Here is a 23,209-nt window from a genome sequence, read left to right on the forward strand (position 1 = left end):
GAGATTAGCTGATCTTCAGTGAGAGCACTCAGGGCTCAGGCAGGAGTCGTCTGGTGAAGCTAACTCTGCGATTTAAAGCATTACAGACTCAGCTGCCCCTCTACTGCTCCGCTGAAGACTACCACCTCCAGGGCAGCAGTAGAGGATGGGGCTTGTGCCAGCACCATGGCTGCTCCAGTTCGGTGTATCAGAGCAAACCTGGCTTTGCCAGCAGTTTAAGTTACCATGCAATCTGTGAAACTCATAAACATAAGTACCTATGTTTGTGCAATGTATGCTACATGAGCTGGCAGTGTGCATGTATCCTGGCCTGTATCAGAACTAGTGTGGCCAGCAGGAGCAGGGAGGTGATCGTGCCCCTGTACTCGGCACTGGTGAGGCCGCACCTCGAATCCTGTGTTCAGTTTTGGGCCCCTCACTACAAGAAGGACATGGAGGTGCTGGAGCGTGTCCAGAGAAGGGCAACGAAGCTGGTGAAGGGCCTGGAGCACAAGTCTTATGAGGAGTGGCTGAGGGAACTGGGACCGTTTAGTCTGGAGAAGAGGAGGCTGAGGGGAGACCTCATCACGCTCTACAACTACCTGAAGGGAGGTTGTAGTGAGGTGGGGGTTGGTCTCTTCTCCCAAGTAACAAGCAATAGGACGAGAGGAAATGGCCTCAAGTTGCACCAGGGGAGGTTTAGATTGGACATTAGGAGAAATTTCTTTACTGAAAGAGTGGTCAGGCCTTGGAACAGGCTGCCCAGGGAAGTGGTGGAGTCACCATCCCTGGAGGTATTTAAAAGACGTGTAGATGAGGCGCTTAGGGACATGGTTTAGTGGGCACAGTGGTGTTGGGTTGATGGTTGGACTCGATGATCTTAGAGGTCTTTTCCAACCTTAATGATTCTATGATTCTACAAGGGTGATAACTTCCGGTAGAGGGGAAGATCAGATAGCTGGGACAGCCCTCATAACACTTCAGATACACTTTGGTTGGGGACAGATTTCACAAAAAATTGATCTTAGAAGATTAAAGATTTCCAGAATAGTAGCAGAAATCACAAGAATGTGGTAAAATTTTCTTAGATACTGATTTATGTATGTATTTATTTTACTATAAACTAAAGAAAGACATGGACCTGTTGGAGCGGGTTCAGAGGAGGGCCACAAAAATGATCAGGGGGGTGGTACGCCTCGCCTATGAAAGACTGAGGTTATTCAGCCTGGAGAAGAGAAGGCTCTGGGGAGACCTTATTGCGGCCTTTCGGTACTTAAAGGGGGCTTATAAGAAAGATGGCAGCAAACTTTTTAGCAGGGCCTGTTGCAACAGGACAAGGGGTCATGGTTTTAAACTGAAAGAGGGTAGATTCGGACTAGGTATAAGGAAGAAATTTTTTCCTTTGAGGGTGGTGAAACACTGGCACAGAGAAATGGTAGATGCCCCTCCCCTGGAAACATTCAAGGTCAGGTTGAACGGGGCTCTGAGCAACCTGACCGAGTTGAAGATGTCCCTGCCCATGGTAGGGGGATTGGACTAGATGACCTGTGAGGGTCCCTTCCAACCCAAACTATTCTATGATTCTATGATAATTTAGCTGGTTATTTATGCTCTAGGAATACGGGATGAATGTGTAAAGATCTGTTGATAATAGTGTGTATGTTGACACAACATACTAGACTAGCATAAAGACTGAATTCCAGCACTTCACAGTCTACTGAAAACTTGTATTTCAGTCTGAGAAGATTTTTTTAAAGATCTTTCAGCCCTTGAATTCCCAAATTGCTGAGAAAAATTAGTTTTCTTTGGAGGATGAATGGCAATATCTTCCAAAAAGATCAGCTACTCTGACTGACCTCTGAGTCATACTACTGGTGTTCCCGCAATACCATTTTCCTCTTTTGGCCTTTGTCCATAGCTTCCTTGTTTAAATACTTGCGATTGCTTATAAATCAGCAGTTTGAACATAGAACAAAGGAGCATATTTCTTAGTTTTAGAACTGGGATTTGCCCCCTTAAATGGCAAATTAGCAGTTTTTTATTCCTCTTCCGTTTTCCTATTGATAACACTGCCTTAAGGCCTGCAGAAACACCTTTGCAATGGATAAGCCTGTAGCTTGTGTTTTGAGATTCAGTAGAGCTCATTTCGAGCTCAGCAAGATCATACCTTAAGCAAACAAAAAAATAGTAGTTAAGCAAGAGATTTTAACTTCCTAAGATTTTTTTCTTAGCCTGTTCTTTCCTCCTTTCCTTCCTGGAAAAATGCTTTCTCTCCACCACCCCCCCCCCCCCGGAAGAAGACAGAGTTAATGTGGACTGTTGCTGGGTTTGGGCTTTCTACATCTTGCATGTCCCTTTAATAGACCAAAGACGTATCTAGAATATTTTATACTGTGGCTTTTCACTTACTCTGTAGTAGCCTATGAAATATGTAAAATGTTAAAAGAGACAAGAAATGCTACATATTTATCTTACTGCTTCTAAGGAAGTGCAATGTTGCATTCAAATGTGCTTTCAAAATTTTTCAAGGAAAACCTTTGTGTTTGTGGATGACTTTTTATTTTAAAGGAAAGCAGTCAAAAGACTTGAAATTATACGTTTTCAGAAAACAGAATAAATATTAAGTCAAGTCCCGAATCATAAAACAGTGAGCAACGTTACCTAAGCAACTAAAATATCACTAAGTAAAGTGTATATAGTTAAACTTTAGTTCATATTCAGGATATCTTATCTGATATATACAATGTACTTTTAGTAAAGATCAGCCAACATTTAGGAAGAACGTTTTTGTAAAACTACGTTATTACCTTGTGTTTTCTTCTGCAAATTGTTCATCTTTTATATTTCTGTCTTTTTTTTTCTTTGCTTAACAGATGACCCTAAAGTGATTGTTGCCAACCTTACAGTAAGTATTTAGGACTGGGAGGTATCTTTGTCTATACTGCACTGCTCACTTCACATCTTAATTTGGGGCATTATTCAGCATTCTCTCCTCACTCTTTAGGCAGGAAAACCAACCATTAACATGAATAAAGAGCGTTAAATGGTGCCTTTCATGAGTACAGATTAATGTTTGTCATAAATTCCACTGTTTGCTGCCGTAGTAGCTTTTATAACCTTTTTGGGCAGTGCAGAGCCAGAATCTCCCTGACCGTTTTGACTCCCTGAATTGAGTCTATTTATTCGTTCCTTCAGAAATGGAAAGTAATCTTTTAGGGTAAATATTTTACTAGCACTTTGAAGACGCTGAAAAAGTTCATTTGATAGCCTTCAACTATAACCTTGTTTTTAATGGAAAAAAGTGTTTAAAATAAAAACTGATTAAAAAAAAAAATCAAATTTTGTAACCAGGTGGCTTTAAATATATCTGCAGACAAGATGTGTTTTGAGCATTCAGCTTTCCTCTGAAACTTAAGCTTTGTCCAGTTAGAATAGAATTCTTCATCTGTGAGCTAAGTAAGTGTGATGTTTTGCATGATGCTTTCAAAAAGACAGTCATGAGAATGAAGCTTTCCAAATACATCTTTGAATGACTCCCTGGGCCTTGGTCTTACATAAATACTGCACAGAAAGGCCTGGACCATGTACTCTAGATGTACACTTGATGTTTTCAAGACATCATCAATAATGACCTTAACAGCTTGATTTCTGTAGTTCAAGGTTTTATGCGTGTCTAAGCTAATCGACAGCAGTGTCATTTGTAACCATTATTTTTCAGTGTAGAAAACCAGACCAGCACTTCAAGCCTTACTTGAAACAGTACCTGCCTAAACGCTTGCACTACGCTTACAACCGAAGAATTGAGGATGTCCATTTACTGGTGGATCGCAAATGGCATGTGGCAAGGTAAACTCTCGCTTTTGCTTCCATCCTGATTTTCAGCCTTCTTTTCTGAGGAAACGAGACACCTGGGATTGCCCTGTCTGTCAGCATCCCACTCCTGTACCCCATGAGCAAGAGGAATTTTGAACTTCTGGTGAGGTTCAATCACATTTGGTGCAGGGGGATGTGGCTTAGAACACAAAATTGTTTTAAAATTTGGGAAAATCAGTAGCTGGTTAGAAGGTAGAAACCCAGATTGGTTTCTGGGTTTCTCCTCAAGCAGCTATGTGGTTTTTGACTGATTAGCTCAAGTATAGGAGCTGATAAGCTTTTTTAATGAGGTGCAAGCTTATTCCAACCAGGAAGCAGGGAATATGGGAGGAAGGCGAAGGCATATGTGACCAGGGGATGTTAAGGAACAAGAGGCTGAGTGGGTGCAATGGGTGAATGGAAAGAAAATGGAAATATTGGCAGAGTAGGTGAATGCCTAAGAACATGTGGAAGGGTATGACAGGGTGGCCATCAAAGCGCCAGCAGTGTATTGTGTTGCAAAACAAATCCATAGAAAACCAGGATGCTTTAGCTCAGAGAAAACCCCGTTTTGGGTTGTTCTTCCCCATATGCCTCTGAATTTTCAGTTATAAAATATGGGCCGTTTTTAATATTCTTAGTAAGCTAAAAATTGAGCAAGGAAAAACAAGTTGGCACATATATGTATAGAGTGAACAGGAGAGGAGTAGCCTTTGTTTATGAATTGTGCACCCTTTTCTGGTTTCATATATATTCTTTTTCTTACTTTGATCTTTTGACACATGTTGTGTATTACAGTATGAGAATGGTTGGGTCTTTATGCATAAAACTGACTCAGTGGTTCTTGGAAGATGACACAGCTTTTGGCTCATGGTAGTCTGTTATGAGCTTTAAATTACGGTGGGTTTTTTTGCCCGTATAACTGCCAGGCAAACACACAGTGTGTTGTAAGTGCCTTTTGACATCTGTGCTTATCTTTACGTGAATTATGCAAGGATCACTCTGCTGAAGCAGTGAATGAGAAACCCCATTGCTTTCTTGCATAACTTCACCGGCTGGCTGGCTGGTTGCCCCGTACAGTTTCTGTGGCTAGGGTTCATGTACATTTCGAAGAATCACACTCGGAGTGTTAGGCCTATAAAAGTTTTAGTTTTAAGAATTATACTGGAACTGATGGGATGGCCCAGGTTGATTTACATTTAGTAATTTCTTATTCATTACATCAGACTTTCTTTGGCTTATTCATTAATTAGATTTTCTGAAATCTCATTCACCAATAATTCATTTGTTAATGTAACTGTAATTCATTGTATATTGACAGCCAGGAAAATGGTAGTTACAGACCTGATTGCTGTAACTCTAGTAATTTACAAGGCCAAAATCAAACTGTGGTTGAGCATCATTTTATTGCAGATGAAGAAATTAACTTGTAGGATAATCTGGTCCACTGCCTGTATTGCCTGCACATGGCCCTCATAAAACTGTAAAAAAGTACTCTGGAACAAGAAGGTAATTATAATTCCTATAACACAATACTTATTCTTCCACATATTTTGTAAAAAAACCCCTTCAGTAACAAGCGTTCCTATGATACAGCACTTATTTTCTCAGTATTTGTCTTCATTACAATCTTTCTCTTTTCCCTCCAGCTTTGTTTCTGCTCCCCGTTTTTGTTTAGTGGAAGGCGAACAGGTGAAAGCATTTTACAGCATTGTATGACATTTGCAGCATGGTAACATCACAAAAGTGCTTTCTTAGAAGCCTCTGTTGGCCTTTTGGGGATTGGAAGAATATGGTACAAAATACCTCCAGTCTGCAGAAGACTATGTGATAGAGGAAAGTCTGAGAAAATAAGAAAATAGATGCTAAGGTTGTTATCAATGAGTAAGAGTTAGCTCTTAGCATTGCACCCTCCTACAGTGGGAGCAGAGGGAGAAACCCTGGGTTGTTGGATAAGCCTGCAGTCCCCACTACTGCTATTCAAGAAAGATGAGCAATGCACTGCCTTGTAACCTTATCCCTCCTACCCCCAAAGTACGTTGTCAGGTCAGCCACCATACCTACACCTTTGAGGAAATTTTCTAATAATTTTTCAATTTAGGAAAGCTGTGGACGTTTACAAGAAACCAACGGGAAAATGTTTCTTCCATGGAGACCATGGCTATGACAACAAGATAAACAGCATGCAGGTATGAGCAATGCAGTAACCTTTGCAGGAGGGTCATTGAAGGTCTCTAAAATGTAAATATTCACTGGAAAAAAACCTATCTTTTAATGCTTTTCTTTTGTATTCTTCTCTCTTTTTTTTCTTTTTTTTAAAGACTGTCTTTATAGGTTATGGCCCTACATTCAAATACAAGACCAAAGTACCTCCTTTTGAAAATATTGAACTTTACAACGTCATGTGTGGTAAGCTACCTGCTTGAGAAATTGCAAGAGAAACACGCTGTTTTAGCTAACAGGGCTTCACTTAGGCACCCGTGAGCTCATGCCCTGACTCCCTCCCAGTGTCCCTTCCCCAGTCCCCCCTTCCCAAGCACTTGCCTTTTGGCCAGGAAGGCTGAAGGCAAACTCAGGGGCCTTAGTTTGCTCTACTCAAGCAACTGGCCAATGAAGGGGGTTACTATAGTTTTGCTGCATGCAGCTTGGCAGAGATCGAATACGCAGAGATCAAATACAGTGCGTGGTGTCCACACCTCAGGAATCTAGGAAGGAGGTTTCTGTTCAGAGACCGCTTCTGCACTTGTATGTCTCATGGAGCAGCTCAGGGGCATCATTTAGTTTTCTATGGCATTTCTATGGTATGATTATGTTTCCTACACTCCTACTGTAGCCATGAAGCAGAATCTGACAATGTATACAGATATTCATTATGATTTTTCATTAACACTGATTTTTCCAGGGTAAAAAAAATTTCTAGCTGAAGGTGTAATTCACTTATTGAATTTCTTTTTGCAAACATGAAATACCAAAAAGGTAATTATCCCTTATCTCTAAAGCAGGTAACTAATAACACTGCATTCCAGGTGGTTGGTGTAAGGTCAACATATTGACGGTAGGTCTGCACTGGAAGCTGCAGGAGTAGTTATAATAAAACTGTTTTCCAGTTTGTTGATGCAAATTAACCTTCTTGTCATAAACGCCACCATACTATTCAGACAGCATTTGCAATTTTATGATTTGGACAAAAGGTTAGTATTTTTATTACATTAAAAACGTTCATTAACGTGTCATGGGTGTAAACAGTATTGCAAATAAATGTCTTGGCTCAGTAGAGGTGCTGCTGCATACACATTTGCAGTCTAACCATCATTCATTTATCTTTGGTGTTTTCATAGATCTGCTTGGATTAAAGCCTGCTCCCAATAATGGCACCCATGGAAGTTTAAATCACCTACTGAGAGCCAATGTTTATAAGCCAACTGTGCCAGATGAAGTTGCTAAACCACTCTATCCTGTCGCTCTACCTTCTGCATCAGATTTTGATATAGGGTGTACATGTGACGATAAGGTAGGTTTTTAGGATCTGCTGATGCTTCCCCTATTAGCAGTAGTTGCCTAGTAAAGTTGTAGCCGTTTTATCTATTTTGAGAGGGTTTGAGCTGTAAGAATTACCCAGATCCTTCCTGTGAAGTGTTTCTGCCCTTTTGCAACAATTATGGCTTTTTGTAAAACAGGAAACAAAAAAATATTTTAGTGTTTTATAGCACTAGTTTTGTTTTGCTGGATGCCTAGTAAAACGAGACGTCAGAATGCTCCAGTGATCCTAATCTTGTCCCTTTTTTCTATTCTTGAGAAGAACAAGTTGGATGAACTCAATAAGCGCTTTCATGTCAAGGGAACAGAAGGTAAGATCCCGGTGCCTTGGTTAATAAAAGCTGCTCTGGGGGTTTTTTTGCAAGCTAGTTTGCATCATTGATACCAGACAAACTCCTGCTTTGGTTTAGTTAATGTGTAATAAACCGTCTTTTCAAGTAACTGTCAAAATAGCACATAGACATATGGGCAAGGTTAAGTGCTGCTAGTATGAGGAAGTGCACACTATCTTTGCTCTAACCAGGACTAAAGTATTGCTCAAAGTGATAGGAGTTTTAGCTCTTCCTTTCCATCACTGTTAGGAGGTTTAATCTCCGCTGTGGAAGCGGAGAGATGAGGAAAGGAGAGGGAGCATGAGGAGGTGCTCCACTCAACCACAAGTGATAAATGGGGTAAAAAACATAGACCGGATCTGCACACTGTGTTTTACCACTATTCTTCAGGCTCAGGTTTCACCAGGTCAGTGTTGGAAAGGATGGTACAGCTACTTTGACAAGCCCTGACTGGGTCTTTAATGCTTGGCTTTTAGGGTGCAGGTTATCCACTGAAACAAGTGCAGAAATGTTCTGCTGGTTCAGGGATGCTCAGAGCAATTCTGTCCCTCATCAGTGTTCAAGTCAGTGTTACTCCCAGGAGAAAGCATCCCCTGCCCTCCTGGACACTAGTGCCTGCACCCTCCCTGCTGTATGCCAGCGCTGGCTTTTGTGTGGCTGCGCTCTCAGCCGCATCAGGGCTGTGGTCCAGGTTAAAACGTAGCAATAGGACCAGAGGGGAGGGGATGGGAACTGCTTTTCTGAGCAACAATACTGACTGAAAGGCACACCAAAACAGAGCTTTCTTTCTCACAGCTGTCATCTGGTTCAGCATAACAATTCACAGCATTCCCCTCACCATAACAATTGTCCAAATTAACAAATTCTGAAGCTTTGAGTTTAGACATGGACTTTTGAGATACCTCAAATTGTATTGCTCAGATGACTAAGGAGATTTTTAATTCCCTTGTGAAGCTACTTCTTCAGTTTTTCTGTTGTAAACAGGCAATGCAGCCTATCTTCTGGTTTCCAGAGGTGAAATTATTCCTTTTCTTTGTGAGTTAAATTGCCTTTCTGCAGCTTTCATCTTGCTAAACTGATTTTTCCAATTAGTGAAGGGCTACTCCCTGCTGCGGCAATTTCTGGCATCAGGAAAAAACACCCTTACCATTGTACTCCTAGATATCTCAACATCTTTATTTTGGTTTAAGGTTTTGATGCTTCTTCACTTCAGTAGTATAAAAATAGTCTTTTTTATGTATTTTAAGATATAAGCATTTAAACCAATTTCACTTGCTAATTTGTAAGTTGTCTGTTAAATGGAATGAAGTGCCTATTATTTAAACAACAAGCAGTTCTGCTACATGCAAGTTATTTTGTTGTATTTTATGACAAGCTGTAGCACCTGTTCAGGGATCTTCCTGCATTTAGTTGGTAATTCCCTTCTCTGACATGGTGCACCATGCATATTTAGCTGGTGGTGTTATTCGCATGCGAAAGAAAAAGATTCCTTCAGCTTCTCTTGAATAAAGCAAGTTTATCTTTGTCATTAGACAAGGCTTTTCCTGCTTTTATTTCTTGTGTCCTATAAAAATATCGTCTATTTGGACATAAACACTAATAAAACATGCCCTTTTCTCTCAGGTTAAATGCCTATCTGTGAACAGTGTTAGGCCACTTTCCTTGTTTCTATGTTTTGATTTCCAAAAGAGAGCTAAGCCTGTTTGCCAAATGGTTATCAAAATCAATGAACTGTGCAGCACAATGCAAGATTAGCCAGGAAATGTATTTTTTGTCTATGTCTTCAAAAAAGTTTTTGTTTTTTTTATAAGCAAGCTTATCAGAGGTACCTAGTGATGTTTAACCATAACATATCTTCGAGACAGAAGAAAACCAAGTTTTGTAGAGTTGGAGGTGGTTTTTTGTAGCCAAAGTTATGAAAAGGGGTTTCTTGTTTGTTTGTTTTCTTTAATATTACTGACAGAAAATAGCATATTGTTCTTCGGAACATCATCTGTATCAGCCAAGTGGAAAAACATACTCTTTTAATGAGTAAGTACCTTTGCCTCCCTTTTGTGAGGGACTTCACAAAAAACATAGGAAGAAGACAAAGTCTGGAGAAGAGTGGCAGGAGTGATAGGATAGGGGTAGATTTAAAGGTAAAAAAAAAATGCTTTTCACCTCATGTGTGACCGAAATGTAGACACGAAGATCCTTGTAGGGTCCCCTGTGTTTGGAGAAACACCCTCTCTCCATGCTATAACCCCAACAAGCTTTCAAGTGCAGAAGGGACTTGTAACCTCAAAGTGGGTTGTGAGCCTGAAAAGGGGATCCCAATCAAAACTGTTTGAAGAACTACTGCTCTCTCTGTTACAAGATTTCCTTAGCAGTTATTCAGGGTCAGTATCCCATTAAGGATCACTGTAAAATCAGCATGTGTTGGAAAGCCAACCCCTTTTTTTTTTTCATCTTTAAGGTTTTCAGTAATAAATGTAAATGTAATTTCTTCTGATCTGTAGAGAAACATCTCTTATATGGGCGCCCTGCAGTACTGTACCGCACAAAATACAATATCTTGCATCACCATGACTTTGAAAGTGGCTACAGCGAAACATTCCTGATGCCTCTCTGGACATCCTACACTATTTCCAAACAGGTCAGTGCTGTCTTTGCTCTTGGAAAGTGCTTAAAAAATCCTGGGGAAATCCATCCAGTACCTTTATTCTTGAAATTCTAAAATCCCCTGCCCCAAGTAGAGTTTCCCACCAGAAATTATGTCAAATGCCATTGAAAACAATGCCAAAATCCTTTTTTTCCTTCAGAAGAAAAGAGTTTTAAGGCAGAAGGGCTGTATATTTCTTTTCCTGTTTTCATTTTCTTTCTAAGGTTTTCTCAATGGGGCTTTGTTTTATTATGATAGCATAATCAGCAACTTCATTTGAATTATTTCCCATGGTGACTTCTGCTACCTGAAGGAGGGGCTCTGTGGCAGGTACAGGAGCAGGACTTGGTTGTACAGCTGGGTGGTTTATTTTACTCCACACAAGACCTTCCATCCAATCTGTTGACTATATGAAATTATTTTCTTTTAGCTATAAATGCTGGAATTACCTTTCTTGTCATTTCTGTCTATGTTCCTTAATGCAGGCAGAGGTATCAGGTGTCCCGGAGCACCTGGCCAGCTGTGTGAGACCTGACCTCCGCATTTCTCCAGGAAACAGCCAGAGCTGCACAGCCTACAGAGGTGACAGACAGCTCTCCTACGGCTTCCTTTTCCCTCCTCGTAAGTTCAGATAGCTTTTTAATACCTAGAGGGTTTGTAAGTTTCTTTTTTGTTAGGGAAAACCTTAGGTATAAAAAAACCCGTCACCAGATATAAACAGACTAAGGGTTTTTTTTTGAGATTGCTGGGAAAGAATATAGATAGGAATGGCTTCATTTCCCCCCGCTCTGGGATGATTTCTTCGTCCGTGATGTCTTCTCCTCAGAGGAGCTGTTCCTGCACTGGTGTCACATATAAAGGTGGGGATGGATGCGTTATTCTTGCTGCACTTGCAGAACACCAAGGGCCCAATGCCACAAGTTGCCATCACGGCTGTAGTCCCTCAATTCCACGAGAGATGCTCCAAACTGGTGCCCAGCTTCATGCACTGAAATAGTGAAGTGTCCCAGTTTAGTTAATAAAAATAAAGGTAAACAAAGAATTGCACAGAGTAGGATCACAAGCTAGAAGACAGTCTTCAAAAGCCGGTCCTTTAGAGTCAGTGGATAGATACCAACTTATATGAACTGGGAATCTAGTCAGAGTTTTTAATTTTGAATTCAAACAGCAGAAAGATAAACATATATTTAATTTACAAATCCATATTAGAGTCTTGCATACTGTAAAAAATTTTAACATCCTATAGAAATAGTGCTGGTAGAAAACCTGTGTGAATGAGTGTCCTGGATTCCCCTGTTGCAGTTACATTGGTTCAGTCTTGGAGCAATGAACTTCTGGGATTAGTAAATGTTCAAGGGACACAACGGTCTCACAGTTGTGAACTTCATTGCTCTGCCTTCGTCACTCCGTGGCTGAAATATTTTATGGTGGATTTCTAATATGGAATAACTGGTGCAGAGGCTTGACCAGAACTAGAAGATAATCCCGCACTCCTCTCCCTGGAAATTGTTTGCCTCTTTTGTAAAAGGCTGCAGCGCAGCTCTCTGACATTTGAAACTGCAAAAATAGATGAGCTATAAAAATATTTTGAACGAGTTGACAGTTGAAGCAAAGACAAAATCCTTACTTTCCATGTTCAGCTGTCACATTAAAGACGAATTTTATGCATATAATGTGCACTTCTGAATATAACATTCAGATTGCTGTTCAGATGACAGTATTTCCTTTGGTTAACCCCTGAAGCCATTTTTCAAAACATTTTTATGTTCCTTGAATTTCTGATTTTTCATCTTATTAATATTTTTCTGTTTTATTGTTTTCAGAATTAAGTTCCTCTGCAGAAGCAAAATATGATGCTTTTCTAATAACAAATATCATTCCAATGTATCCTGCCTTCAAAAGTAAGTGCCCTTTCCATGGCTTTACTTCTCTTTCCCATAATTTTTTTTTATTAATGATATGTGTGTTGGGCTATGGAATGAATTGATGGGAGAAGTTTAGAACATAAAGTTCAGTTACCTGTAGTGAGCAGGTAATAGATGTGGGTACCTGGATAGTTCTAGGTATGGGCAGGCAAAATACCACAAGAAAGGTTTAAGCTTTAAGAAAGGTTTATTTTCCTTGCTGCTGGGCTAAGATAAGAACACAGACGTGCTGTAGTTCAGAAATTTTTCTTCAAGCCACAGTAATTCTGTTTGTGTAAGACCATTCAGATTTTCTTGTCTGTAGCCCAAACTAGTGCAGAATGTACTTAGACAACATTTTTACTTCTCAACTGGAGCCACCTGGGAGTGTGCACAAGCCTAAGAGTGTGCACTTAGCATGGTGCTGTAGTTCAGGGACAAGTGATTATTTTTTATTTTCTATCCATGCCCTTAGAGGGAGACCAAACATATTTATTACCTATAAAGAAAAAGGAAGAGGAAACCAATTTACAGAAAATGAGGAATGACTTAAACCTGGCTGAAACTTTCAGCACTGCAGGGATACAGTATTAACATTTCTCTTGTCTGCACATCCCTTTTCTCTCTAGCTTTGCCAAGAGGTAGGAAAACCATCAGACTATTCTGGTGGCATTTTTGGCTCGGCAGGAATTGAGAAGCCTTGGAAGGATCTCAAGAGCCTGTTCTTGTGAGATTTCCAATTCAGATTTTAGGCCAGAGAGGTTTGGATAAACATCAAAGCCTATGGGAGGCTTTTTCGTTTTAACCAGAAAAGAGTGTTTTTAACTGAAAAACATCTGAGTAGGAACAAGTGGTGATGTTTGCTGGAAATTTGAGCAAAGGCACTTAACTGATTACAGAGTGCAAAATTACTGGGGATTTCCCACTCTCAAATCACTTCATAAAAATGCTCTTTATGCTAATGTTAGTCTAAGCAAATTAGCTGAGATGCTAATTACAGGAGAACAACCCACCACCAGCAGCTCCTTTTGTCTAGTGGCCTTCCTCTTCATTAGAAGTGGGTGAAGGATTCCCTGAGAGCAAATGCTGGAACTAATATAATTCCTGGGGAGTTATGAACCACTACGTGTGTGCAGGCTGCAATGTAGAGAGCTATTATAAGCTTATTATACAGAGCTTTTTCCACAACAGGGAACATACAAGGTGGCAGTTTCATGCTATGCTGGCTTTGGTGGCAGTGCTAGCTGCAGAGGCGCCCTCCTCTGCTTTTTTTTTTTTAATTCACTGTCCCATCCCATCCCCCCAGGCAATAATTCTGTATCGATCTTTTCTGTACTGAGTCTGGCTTAAGCAGCTCTCGCTTTGTTGGAGCTGCAAGATGAGGCCCCTGGGCTGGCCCCCCGTTGCAGTGGCGTTGCTGTCCATGTGGCTGCAGTGGGAACCCAAGTGGGGAACTGATTCAACTGGAAAACTGAAGGCGGGGTGGGGGAAGCTTTCCTTTTTGGGCTATTTTAATTGTTAAGGCTGACACACTGGAGGAGCGAGCAGCTGGAGGAGTGGTACTGCCAAGTGGTTACCGCAGCTGAGGTTCTTGTTAGACCATTGCTTGAGGGGCCCTCTGCATCAGCCCGAGCAGGGAGTTCATCTGGCACTGAGCAGTCTTAGGACAAGGCGTACTGGGGAACTTGCTGAGACTGGTGTTGCCATCAGCGCCAGGGAACCATGGCCTTAACAGTCTGTGCTGGCAAGACAGAAGTTAAACTTTTACAAGTTTGAGATGTGTTGTTTACACACGCTTCTGTTAGTGTTAAAATAAAAAGGAAAAAAAGAAGGAAAAGAATGATGTAACTGGGGATTCCAGTGTGTTTTCCATCTCTGCAAGCATCTTAACTTGTTAAGGTTGAGGAGGGCGTGGTGGAAGAGTGTCATGCTCTTCCCAAATGTTGCTGTAATGAGATGCCATGTCATAATTTGGTCATTCTTGATGGCACCTAATTTAAAAGTTAGACATTTTGTATCCAAGGAGAATTTAACTGGAAGAGTATGACCTTTGTATTTCCCTTTCTTTTAAAATATTTGGGGTTTGCTTTTAATCACGATGCTGTTTCCTTTCTAGAATTAAAAAAACCACAACACCATTCCGTGTAACTAGATAAGAAAGACAAAGGAAGTGTTTACAGGGACATCAAAAGCGTGTGAATAGCTGTTTCTACTGCTTGGTGAAGGAACAGCAAGCTCTCTGTGCAATGTCTATGGCAATGCCAGCCTGAGAGTGGCACGGTGCATGTCCTTTATCACTGGTTGGGGAAAAAAATCAACAGAGAACAAAGAAGTCTGAATAGGCTTTATTGACCAAACTGAATGAAGCTGCAGTAAATCTGTAATGCTTAGTCTTTGATTTCTCCTACCATCCCATTGTATGAATGATGTCCACTGGATTTTTATTTTCAGGAAAAAAAAAATTGTTTATAATCTTGACATGTTTTGACTTATCCAAATTTTGGTGTCTTTTATTTTTTGTTGTTTTTTTTTTCTCCCACAGAGGTATGGAACTATTTCCAAAGGGTTTTGGTGAAGAGATATGCCACTGAACGAAATGGAGTCAATGTTATAAGTGGACCAATCTTTGACTATGACTATGATGGTTTACATGACACACCTGACAAAATAAAACAGTAAGAGTTTGTCTTTAAATTGGTTTGCTGTTGCTTCTCTTAATGATGGCTTTATCTTAAACAATTCATTACCTGCTCATTATTCGATTTTCATTATTCTAGCTCTTTCAAAAATTATTGTTCATCAAGCAATGATGAACACACACTGAATGCCCCTGTAGGTAGGACAGTGGTAAAAATAAGGAAATGGCAATTCAGCAGGTAACTGTTCACCTTGACTTTGAAATTAAGTGTTCATTCATCCTTGAGACAAAGCTGAATTATGTTCCAAATAATCTATTTTCTCTAAGAGTTGACAACTGGATACCAGAGCAAACCATAGCAGTGCTATTGAGTTAGATACTCAAGTCTTTCGTTAATTCTGTAATGCTTTCTGTGTCCCTGAACTGAAGAAGCCTTTCAGTGCTGGTGTGTGGTATTTCTATAGCACAGTATCAAAACATGAGCTAATTGAACACTCACTTTCAGATAGTGTTTAGGAATTAAACACATCTCAACAACGTACATGTGTCCTCACATGTAGGGGAGGAAAGACCATGGTGTTTGTGTAACCTTCTTCCAAAGAGGCTTATCATTTGTGGATAAATGTTTGCTTTATTCCCCCAGGTTTGTGGAAGGCAGCGCCATCCCCGTTCCTACTCATTACTATACCATCATAACCAGCTGCTTAGATTTCACTCAGCCAGCTGACAAGTGTGATGGACCACTCTCCGTTCTCTCATACATCCTTCCCCACCGACCTGACAATGATGAGAGCTGTAATGTAAGTTCTGCTGCACTACTGTAGCCCTGTGGTAAATATGTCCCTGGGACATGTGAAACCCTATTACTGTTAGATGCTCAATGATGTCTTAAGTGAAAGCACAGAGTACTGACTCTACTAAGTGTCATTATCAACTCACTAGACAAAAGCACTCCTCTGTGATATCAGAGAAAATACAGAACCATTACTGCACCTGAAATTGTCTGGAAGAACTGACATACAGTAGGTTGGCAGTAAACAACCTGTAGGCTTCTACGTTTTGGCAGACAACACCAGTATAACCTTACAGCAGATTGGGGGGAGGTTGTGTGCATAGACGTATTGTGCTGGCAGCCAGCCTGATGTTTTTATTGAGGTCTGTTTCCATATGGAGGTACAATATAGTCTGTCTGCTATGGCAGTCTGGGTGCATCAGACAGTATGATTACATCCAACCCACAAGTATTAAAACTATATTCTAAAACCTGCCGAGGGTAGAGTGCCAGCTCTTGCCGTTTCCAGAACATGTCTTGATTCAAGGGAAAAGTTTGGATTCTTATTAACAGAGGTAACCAGACACCCTCCTGGTTCCTTTCCTATCTTTCTTTAGGATGTAAGATCCTATAGTGTAAGAATCTTGGTGAAGTACAAAGGCTTCGGTCTGGTCAGCACTGCAGAAAGTAACACGCACACTTGGCAGCTGACCGTGTGGCAGGAGAGTGGTCGGGTCCCCATGGGCTCCGGCACTCTGCAAGGACAGCAGTCCTCCCAGGCAGCTGTATTTAGACTTGTCCTTCCGCCTGAACTTGTTCTCCCATTACACAGCTGTGTGGATTCCTGCACACAGACTCTTCACTATAGGCTGCCAGGAGACCGTTTCCTGAATGAACGCATTAACGTTATGAATTTTATATTGGCATAAAAAGTTAAGACTTCTATTCCAGCTACAGGCAGAAATAGTCATTCCAACTCTGTACACAATTCACCTGGAACACTGTCTCTTTCTCATTCATCAAACATCGCCTGCTTTCAGGTTCCTCTTTTTAAAACCACGCTTTTGGAGCAGTATCCTTCTCTCTTGAGCAGGTCTGGCTTCCCCCTGTTTAGACTCTTAACTGCTTTGGGCAGAGTTGTCTTCCACCAGAAGTCTCAAAAAGTCCTACTTATATTTCATTGTGGTTTTTCTCTGGACTGCTTTCCTCTGAATCAAGGTCCAGTTGGTGATCTGGAAGTTACTAATCTGGCAGTTATTAGTGCTTCTGTCCTTGTATCTCTGCCCATATGTAACTTTATGACAAAGTAAATTTTTTTTTCCTCCCTATATTGCGTGTCACGGTACTCTTAAACTGCTGAAATCTTTTTTATGAACTATTTAGAATAACGGCCTCTTTTACTCTTTGATTTCTTATATTCTAACCCAATTCTTTTCTCATGCTACTTACAGTGTATGTATTTAGAGTTCTGGGAGGAACTTCAGTGCTACTACAAAGTCATCAGCAGATATTGGTCTATGCTTTTAACATAGCAAAGAATCACTCCAAAAATATTTAAATGTAGCTCTTGAATGAAAATACAGTCAGGCAAAATTTTGTCATTCAAATACAGTGTCAGTCTTACTTTTGCACATGGTGTTCCATCTGATTTGTTCAAAGAAGTGATTGTGTAAAACCTCACATACTTCATGGGTGAAATGCATGGGATAATATAAGAATTTTTCCTTAGCCTCTCCACAGCTTTCTTTTAAGATCTGAAGAAATATTAGCTTTCCCCCGACTCTGCTCTTGTTGCACACACTTTCTCTCTCTTCACACGGCCGTTGGAGAACACCACTACTCTTCTCATTTGAATTTGTTCCATTTCCAAACTGTGTTTATTCTCGGTGAGGTTATACCCATTTATTCTTGTGTCAACATTTTTCTATGGCTTAAATAGCCCTTCACTGGACTTCTTTGGGATTTACCCTAGTGATGATTTATGATGATTCTCAAGGCATATATTCATGAGAGACCCAGGATCTTTTTTGCTCTTCTTGTAAGAGAGGATGAGTGTTTTAGTAGCCTTCCTATGCACCGGTTCCAGTCTGATTTTTTTTTTTTCTTTTCCCTGGAACATGAATGAGATAAAGTACTCCAGCTGAGGTCTCAGAGTGAAAATGGTTTTCTTTCCACTGGACACCACTTCTCTGATACTATCTAGGATTGGCTTTTTCCATAGCTGTGTTATAATGATGGCTCACAATCATGCACAACCAGTACACCCAGGTGCTTCTCTTCTATCTGCTGTTTCACCTGAGAAGCTCCCAGCTTAGCAGAAATTTTTGTCGTCAATTGGATAACCCAATTTCATACTATACCAGGGGTCTGCATCCTCCAGTACGCTATTCCAGTCTTCCTCTGCATTGACAGGAGCTCCCAATTGTGTTTTGTTTTGTTTTGTTTTGTTTTTTACTAGCACACTAATGACCTTGGCACAAAAAGCATGTATGAAAACAGTACACAAAATCCTTTCCAAGACCAAAGCTGGAGGAATCCTACTAGAAACTCCCTCCAGGCCACTATTTTCCCTTTCAGTAAAAGTTTTGAATTTCTCTTTTAATAAGCAAGTTCCTCACACACCTGTCTACACTCTGATCATGTTCAGCTTTCCAGCTAATAACGTGATATCCAGAAAAGATTCTTTTGTCCAGAATATCTGGTATCTTTTCCAGTGGATTTTAGGTTGGCCTCCTAACTGATTGCCTATTTCTATTTACCTCCTTGGTTTCAATTGTTATTTTTTCCTTCTAAGATTCACTATACTATTGAGGTGAGACTAACCAGCACAGATGGAGAAAACTCATTTTAAATGTATACGGTTCATTCGTTGTTCTGCAGTAATGTAATACCATATTAGCTGATCACTGTGTTCAAAATCCTTGCTGCTGAACCTGAGGTTTCATGGGTCAGTTGTGGAATAGAAAAACTAAAACCTGGATCAGTTCTTTGATTTTCTGGGGTCATGCAAATGCTGTCTTGCTGGACTTGGTTTAAAACAACCTCATAGTCCTGTGATTTATTCATATTGCAGATCTTTTGCAAACTCTTAGGAATACTTGTAATCAAAAAAAGTGAGCTTTGTAGCAATGGGACTTCCTTCTGAGGTCTGTAACATGCAGATTTCCAACTTGGAGGACTTGAAGACAACAAAAATGTCACACAAAAATTTGCAGTAATGACGCTGTTAAGGCCCACTTGCAGACTAGCAACCTGATCGCCAGGCTGAAGGCTGGGCAGAGGGCTTCCTGCAGCTGTGTGCTGCCAGGCGGTGTTCCTGGAGCACAGCACTGCAGGTGAAGGGGAGGGAGCAGGGCATGCTCCCTTCTCTTCCCTTTTAATTTACATCTTTCTTTTCATGTTCCAGACCTGGTTTTAGGCCTCAGGTTACTAGCAACATGGAAAGTCAGTTTGGAGCTGAAAAGCTTCAAAACAGACAAGTGCTGACTGGGTCATGGACATTTGCTTTATAGCAGCTGGCTGGTACTTCGTGTCCTCTCTGTGCAAACGATCAGCTCACCCTCCTGGCCTTTGCGGGGTGACCCACAGCCTGATCTACTGCGTTGGATAGGCTCTGGCAGTGCTGAAGCTTAGCTTTGAACGGTGAGAGGATCACTTTGTAGGAGGACCTGGCTGAGACAGTCAGAAAGGAGCTCGTTTTCAGGATTAAGCCCAGAAATAGTTTTACCAGCAAGATTTCCCAGACACATGGGGTCCAAATGTCCGGAGGCACAACCTCCTTTCCTAACCTGCTTCCCCAACAATGGTGTAGACATTCCAGCCTGAGAGGCCAAAGGGGGAAAAGTCCTGTTTGCTCTGTCCTTTTCCCACGTCTGCTCCCAGCCTGGGGTTGGCTGCAATGATCATGGGACATCTCGCTGGGCTGGTTAACACACTCAAACAGCCAGTAACTGCAGTCTTTTGCAGGGCTGATTTTTGATGTGTTAGTGAGTTACATTACTTTGTGGCTGAATCCCACAAGCGCCGGAGCTGGCACAAGGCATGCAGCAGGAGCAGTCCCCTAAGAGAGCTTACACCCACACAACCCGACCCTGATCACTCTGGCAGCGTCACTTACCTGATTTTTTTTTTTTTTTCTATTGGGAAGTGCTTAGTGAAAGTCTTTTTTCTATCAGTGAATAATATGTATGTTCTAATAACTGGATTTTACAGATACCAACATAAATGATAGTCCTAACTATGTAATAAATCATAATGGTCTCCCCACAGTAAAGTGGAAAGATTAAAGTAATATTGTGTTAGATGAGGTGCTGATCAGATGAGAATAATGTGTAGGGGTAGGGTTCAAAGCTAAACAGTCTAGAGTTTGGGCTTTGGTAATACACAACTGATTAATACGGAGCTCTTTCCATGAGATAAAAAAATATGTAGGGACCAATGAATCTTCTAAAAGCATATGGTTGTTATTCTGAAACACCTGCAACATGGGGCCAGCTTTTCCCAGATGACTATGGTCATTGTCTCAAGCCCATATTAAAATGGGTCATGAAATAAAACTGTAGGAATCATCTTGCATGTGAAGTTTAAAAACTGTTTTCTTGGAACTTGTTTACCTTGGTCATTCTTGAATAGGGCACAGAGATTGTTCAAATGGACCCAATCTTCAAAAAAGTTGCTTTTGCTTCCAGAGCTGACTTTTGACATGACATGTTATGGTTTGTGGTGTGTTTTTTTTTTTTGTTTTGTTTTGTTTTTTTTTTTTTTTACATTTCAGAGCTTGGAGGATGAATCAAAGTGGGTTGAAGATCTCCTTAAGATGCACACTGCGCGTGTGCGTGACATCGAACAGCTCACAAGCTTGGACTTCTTCCGAAAGACCAGTCGCAGCTACACAGAAATCCTCTCCCTAAAGACATACCTGCATACGTTTGAAAGTGAAATTTAGCTTTCTAACCTTACTCAGTGCATCCCTTTATCAACTGGTGTATATTTTTATATTGTTTTTATATTTATTAATTTGAAACCAGGACATTAAAAATATTAGTATTTTAATCCTGTATCAAATCTTAAATATTAAAACTTTGTGTCATTTGTTTTGTTTCTCTAATGTTTAATATAGGTATGTCTCTTGGTTTATTTAGTAGCGCTTGTAATACTGCAGCTTGAGTCCTTACTCCGAGCTTTTAAGTGGTGCTGTAGAATTTGATACGTGCATCAAGGAAATATTAATTTCCCATGCTCTTTTACAACACTTATAGTCCTGTACTGTGTATCAAAATACTGAACATGTAAAATTACATTCATTTACTGTTAACTATGTGACAGACATATTTAAACCCTATAGACAAATAGCATCTTAAATATAATAAACCACACATTCAGTTTTTTTAATGTGTTTTGATTTCCTTTCAGAGGGACTTGCGGGCAGCTGAGTGCTGCCAGATCTCTCTTATTGCCTGGGCAGAGCCCTTCTCAAGAGCTTAGGTTTGCTGGTAAGAGGACTGCCAGGAGCCCTGGTGCCCTGCCCTGGTACTCAGCAGTGAGACCATAAAACAGACACCCACAGTAGTCATTACTGGTTAGGTTTTGCCGTAAGGGCAAAGCTGGGAGAGGAAGTTGGTTGATGTCATAAGCTACTAGGGCTACCCCACGCTTGAGGCCACTTGGCCCTGCTCTGGAGCCATGGGGAGGATGCGAGGTGACAACATCCACTGTCACCAGTCAGGCTGTGTCACATCCCTTTTCCACCGCTGCTGCTCTGGGCTGGTTCCTGGGAATACCTGTTCCATCGTCTTTTGCTTTGACTTTGAGGGAAGCTGAGATAAGGCAGATGTTGATGGAGGTGACATTGCTAAACACCCAGCAGTGGGCTTTTACCTGGGAGGGGAAAATCTGATTTTCATCATCTTGTTCTAACGGCCAGAATTTGCAGAGTTTTCCCCTAATCTGAGGCTGAGTCTGAGGTTTAATGCCAGTCCTCATTCTCAGAGGAAGCTCCTTGACCTGACTGCACTATATAACTTCTGGTATTTTGAACCCCATACAGAGCATGTGATTTACAACCTACCTGGTCAAGTGGGTCAAGCCTCTGTTGGCAGTCACGGTCTCATAATCCTGGCAAGCCCCTACGAGTGACACTTATGGCACAGTCCTAAGCCAATGGAAGAGACACTGTTGTATACTGGTATCTAGATAATGGCCTGATTTTGCTTGGACAGCTTTTATAGAAAGCATATGGTATGGAGCATTAGCATTAGTGTAATTAGATGATGTAAAAGATAAATTGTTGTGTAGAATGCCTCTTGAGGCTGAACCCACTAGTGGCATTATTACAAAGTCATTGTTTGGGGTTACAGATTTCCCTCTCTCTACCAAAGTGGTTTGTGTCTATTTTCTCTTCGAGGGTTGCAAATGCTGGAGGGAAGCGGGAAGGGCTGGAAAGCATCTCAGCCATGTAAACAGAGGAATAGCCAGATCTCCTAAGTAAAATTAATCTGGCATGATTTTAGCAATTTGCATCCCTGTAGCATCCATCTAAGAGAAAGTAGTAAACCGGAATTAATCATGTTAACATTGGTGATAAAGTTCTTGTGACCAGTAGACAAAATTTTATTATTCTAGGTGCCAAATTCTGTTTAAATTAGAAGAGCACAAAACTTGAATGTTTTAAAATCCCCCCCAGATGTTAGGATGGAAATTCTAATAACTGCACAAAGCTCTGGGAAACATCCTATTCTTGCAACTTAAAAATTGTCTCTTGTGGTTGTCTGGTAGCACAGAAATATTTTTCTGTAAGCTTTTGGCAGGGCTTCCTGCCATGATAAACTTTACGTTCTTACATGTGCTACAAAGGGTATTTCCTCTGGATTTAAAACAGTTTTCAGTTAAGACCTAATTCCTCCAACACCGACTTTAGCGATGATATAATGTGGTTTTTCATAAACTAAACTAAAGACCACCACTACTGTGTTGCTTTGACATTCATCTGTTGCTTTGTTTGTTTGTTTTTTTTTTAATGCAATCTAACAAATGATATAATTCTTTTATTTTCTTCCAAAATAAGATGATATTTATACCAAAGGAACATTTAAGCTCTGAAAGATACTACTCTTCTTGTATTCAGAGAAGTTTGCTTTTGAAATACAGTAAGTGACGATTGTTGGGAGAGATGGTTTAACTCTATCTTTATTTCACTGAAGATTGACGATTAGTGTGTAGGGAAATGTGATTTTTTTACTCAGTTGCTTGCTGTGAGGATAAATATTAGTAATTTACTTCTGTTCTACTTATTCCTCTTCAGCCCTTGGCGCCGCGCTCTTGTATGGTATTGCTGTTTTATTTTACCGTGCTGGCAGAAGTAGCTGTGTTGGGGAATGTTTGCGGTGACTTCTGTGAATCGCATGGGGTTTTTTTCCTGTTGAAAGGTGCCTTATCAACACAAAACCTCCAGTGCAAAGCTAAAGTCTTGTAAATCCCTCTAAGCAACATGAGCTCTGCAGGAACAACAGACAGTTTAAAGGAAACTTGTAATTTCCCTTTGATATTCATCAGGGT

General features: G+C 40.6%; 1 protein-coding gene across 6 annotated transcripts in view; it reads left to right on the top strand.

Annotated features, from left to right (window-relative positions):
- Window positions 1-21,046, top strand: part of ENPP2 (ectonucleotide pyrophosphatase/phosphodiesterase 2) — a 72,561-nt gene extending 51,515 nt beyond the window's left edge. For 5 of the 6 annotated variants that reach the window (XM_075141245.1, XM_075141246.1, XM_075141241.1 and 2 more), the window contains exons 14-25: window positions 2,853-2,884; window positions 3,698-3,825; window positions 5,933-6,020; window positions 6,153-6,240; window positions 7,170-7,342; window positions 7,631-7,679; window positions 10,199-10,335; window positions 10,827-10,962; window positions 12,165-12,242; window positions 14,788-14,920; window positions 15,527-15,683; window positions 20,430-21,046. In XM_075141245.1, coding sequence (XP_074997346.1) covers window positions 2,853-2,884; window positions 3,698-3,825; window positions 5,933-6,020; window positions 6,153-6,240; window positions 7,170-7,342; window positions 7,631-7,679; window positions 10,199-10,335; window positions 10,827-10,962; window positions 12,165-12,242; window positions 14,788-14,920; window positions 15,527-15,683; window positions 20,430-20,600 — 1,370 coding nt within the window. In that variant the 3' untranslated portion in view covers window positions 20,601-21,046. Of the gene's footprint in view, window positions 1-2,852; window positions 2,885-3,697; window positions 3,826-5,932; window positions 6,021-6,152; window positions 6,241-7,169; window positions 7,343-7,627; window positions 7,680-10,198; window positions 10,336-10,826; window positions 10,963-12,164; window positions 12,243-14,787; window positions 14,921-15,526; window positions 15,684-20,429 lie in introns of all 6 variants that reach the window. The other variant, XM_075141242.1, reaches the window with a different exon arrangement.
- The last annotated feature ends 2,163 nt before the right edge of the window (window positions 21,047-23,209 follow it).

Source organism: Calonectris borealis, chromosome 2 (assembly GCF_964195595.1).
Source record: "Calonectris borealis chromosome 2, bCalBor7.hap1.2, whole genome shotgun sequence".
In the NCBI taxonomy this organism is placed as follows: Eukaryota; Metazoa; Chordata; class Aves; order Procellariiformes; family Procellariidae; genus Calonectris; species Calonectris borealis.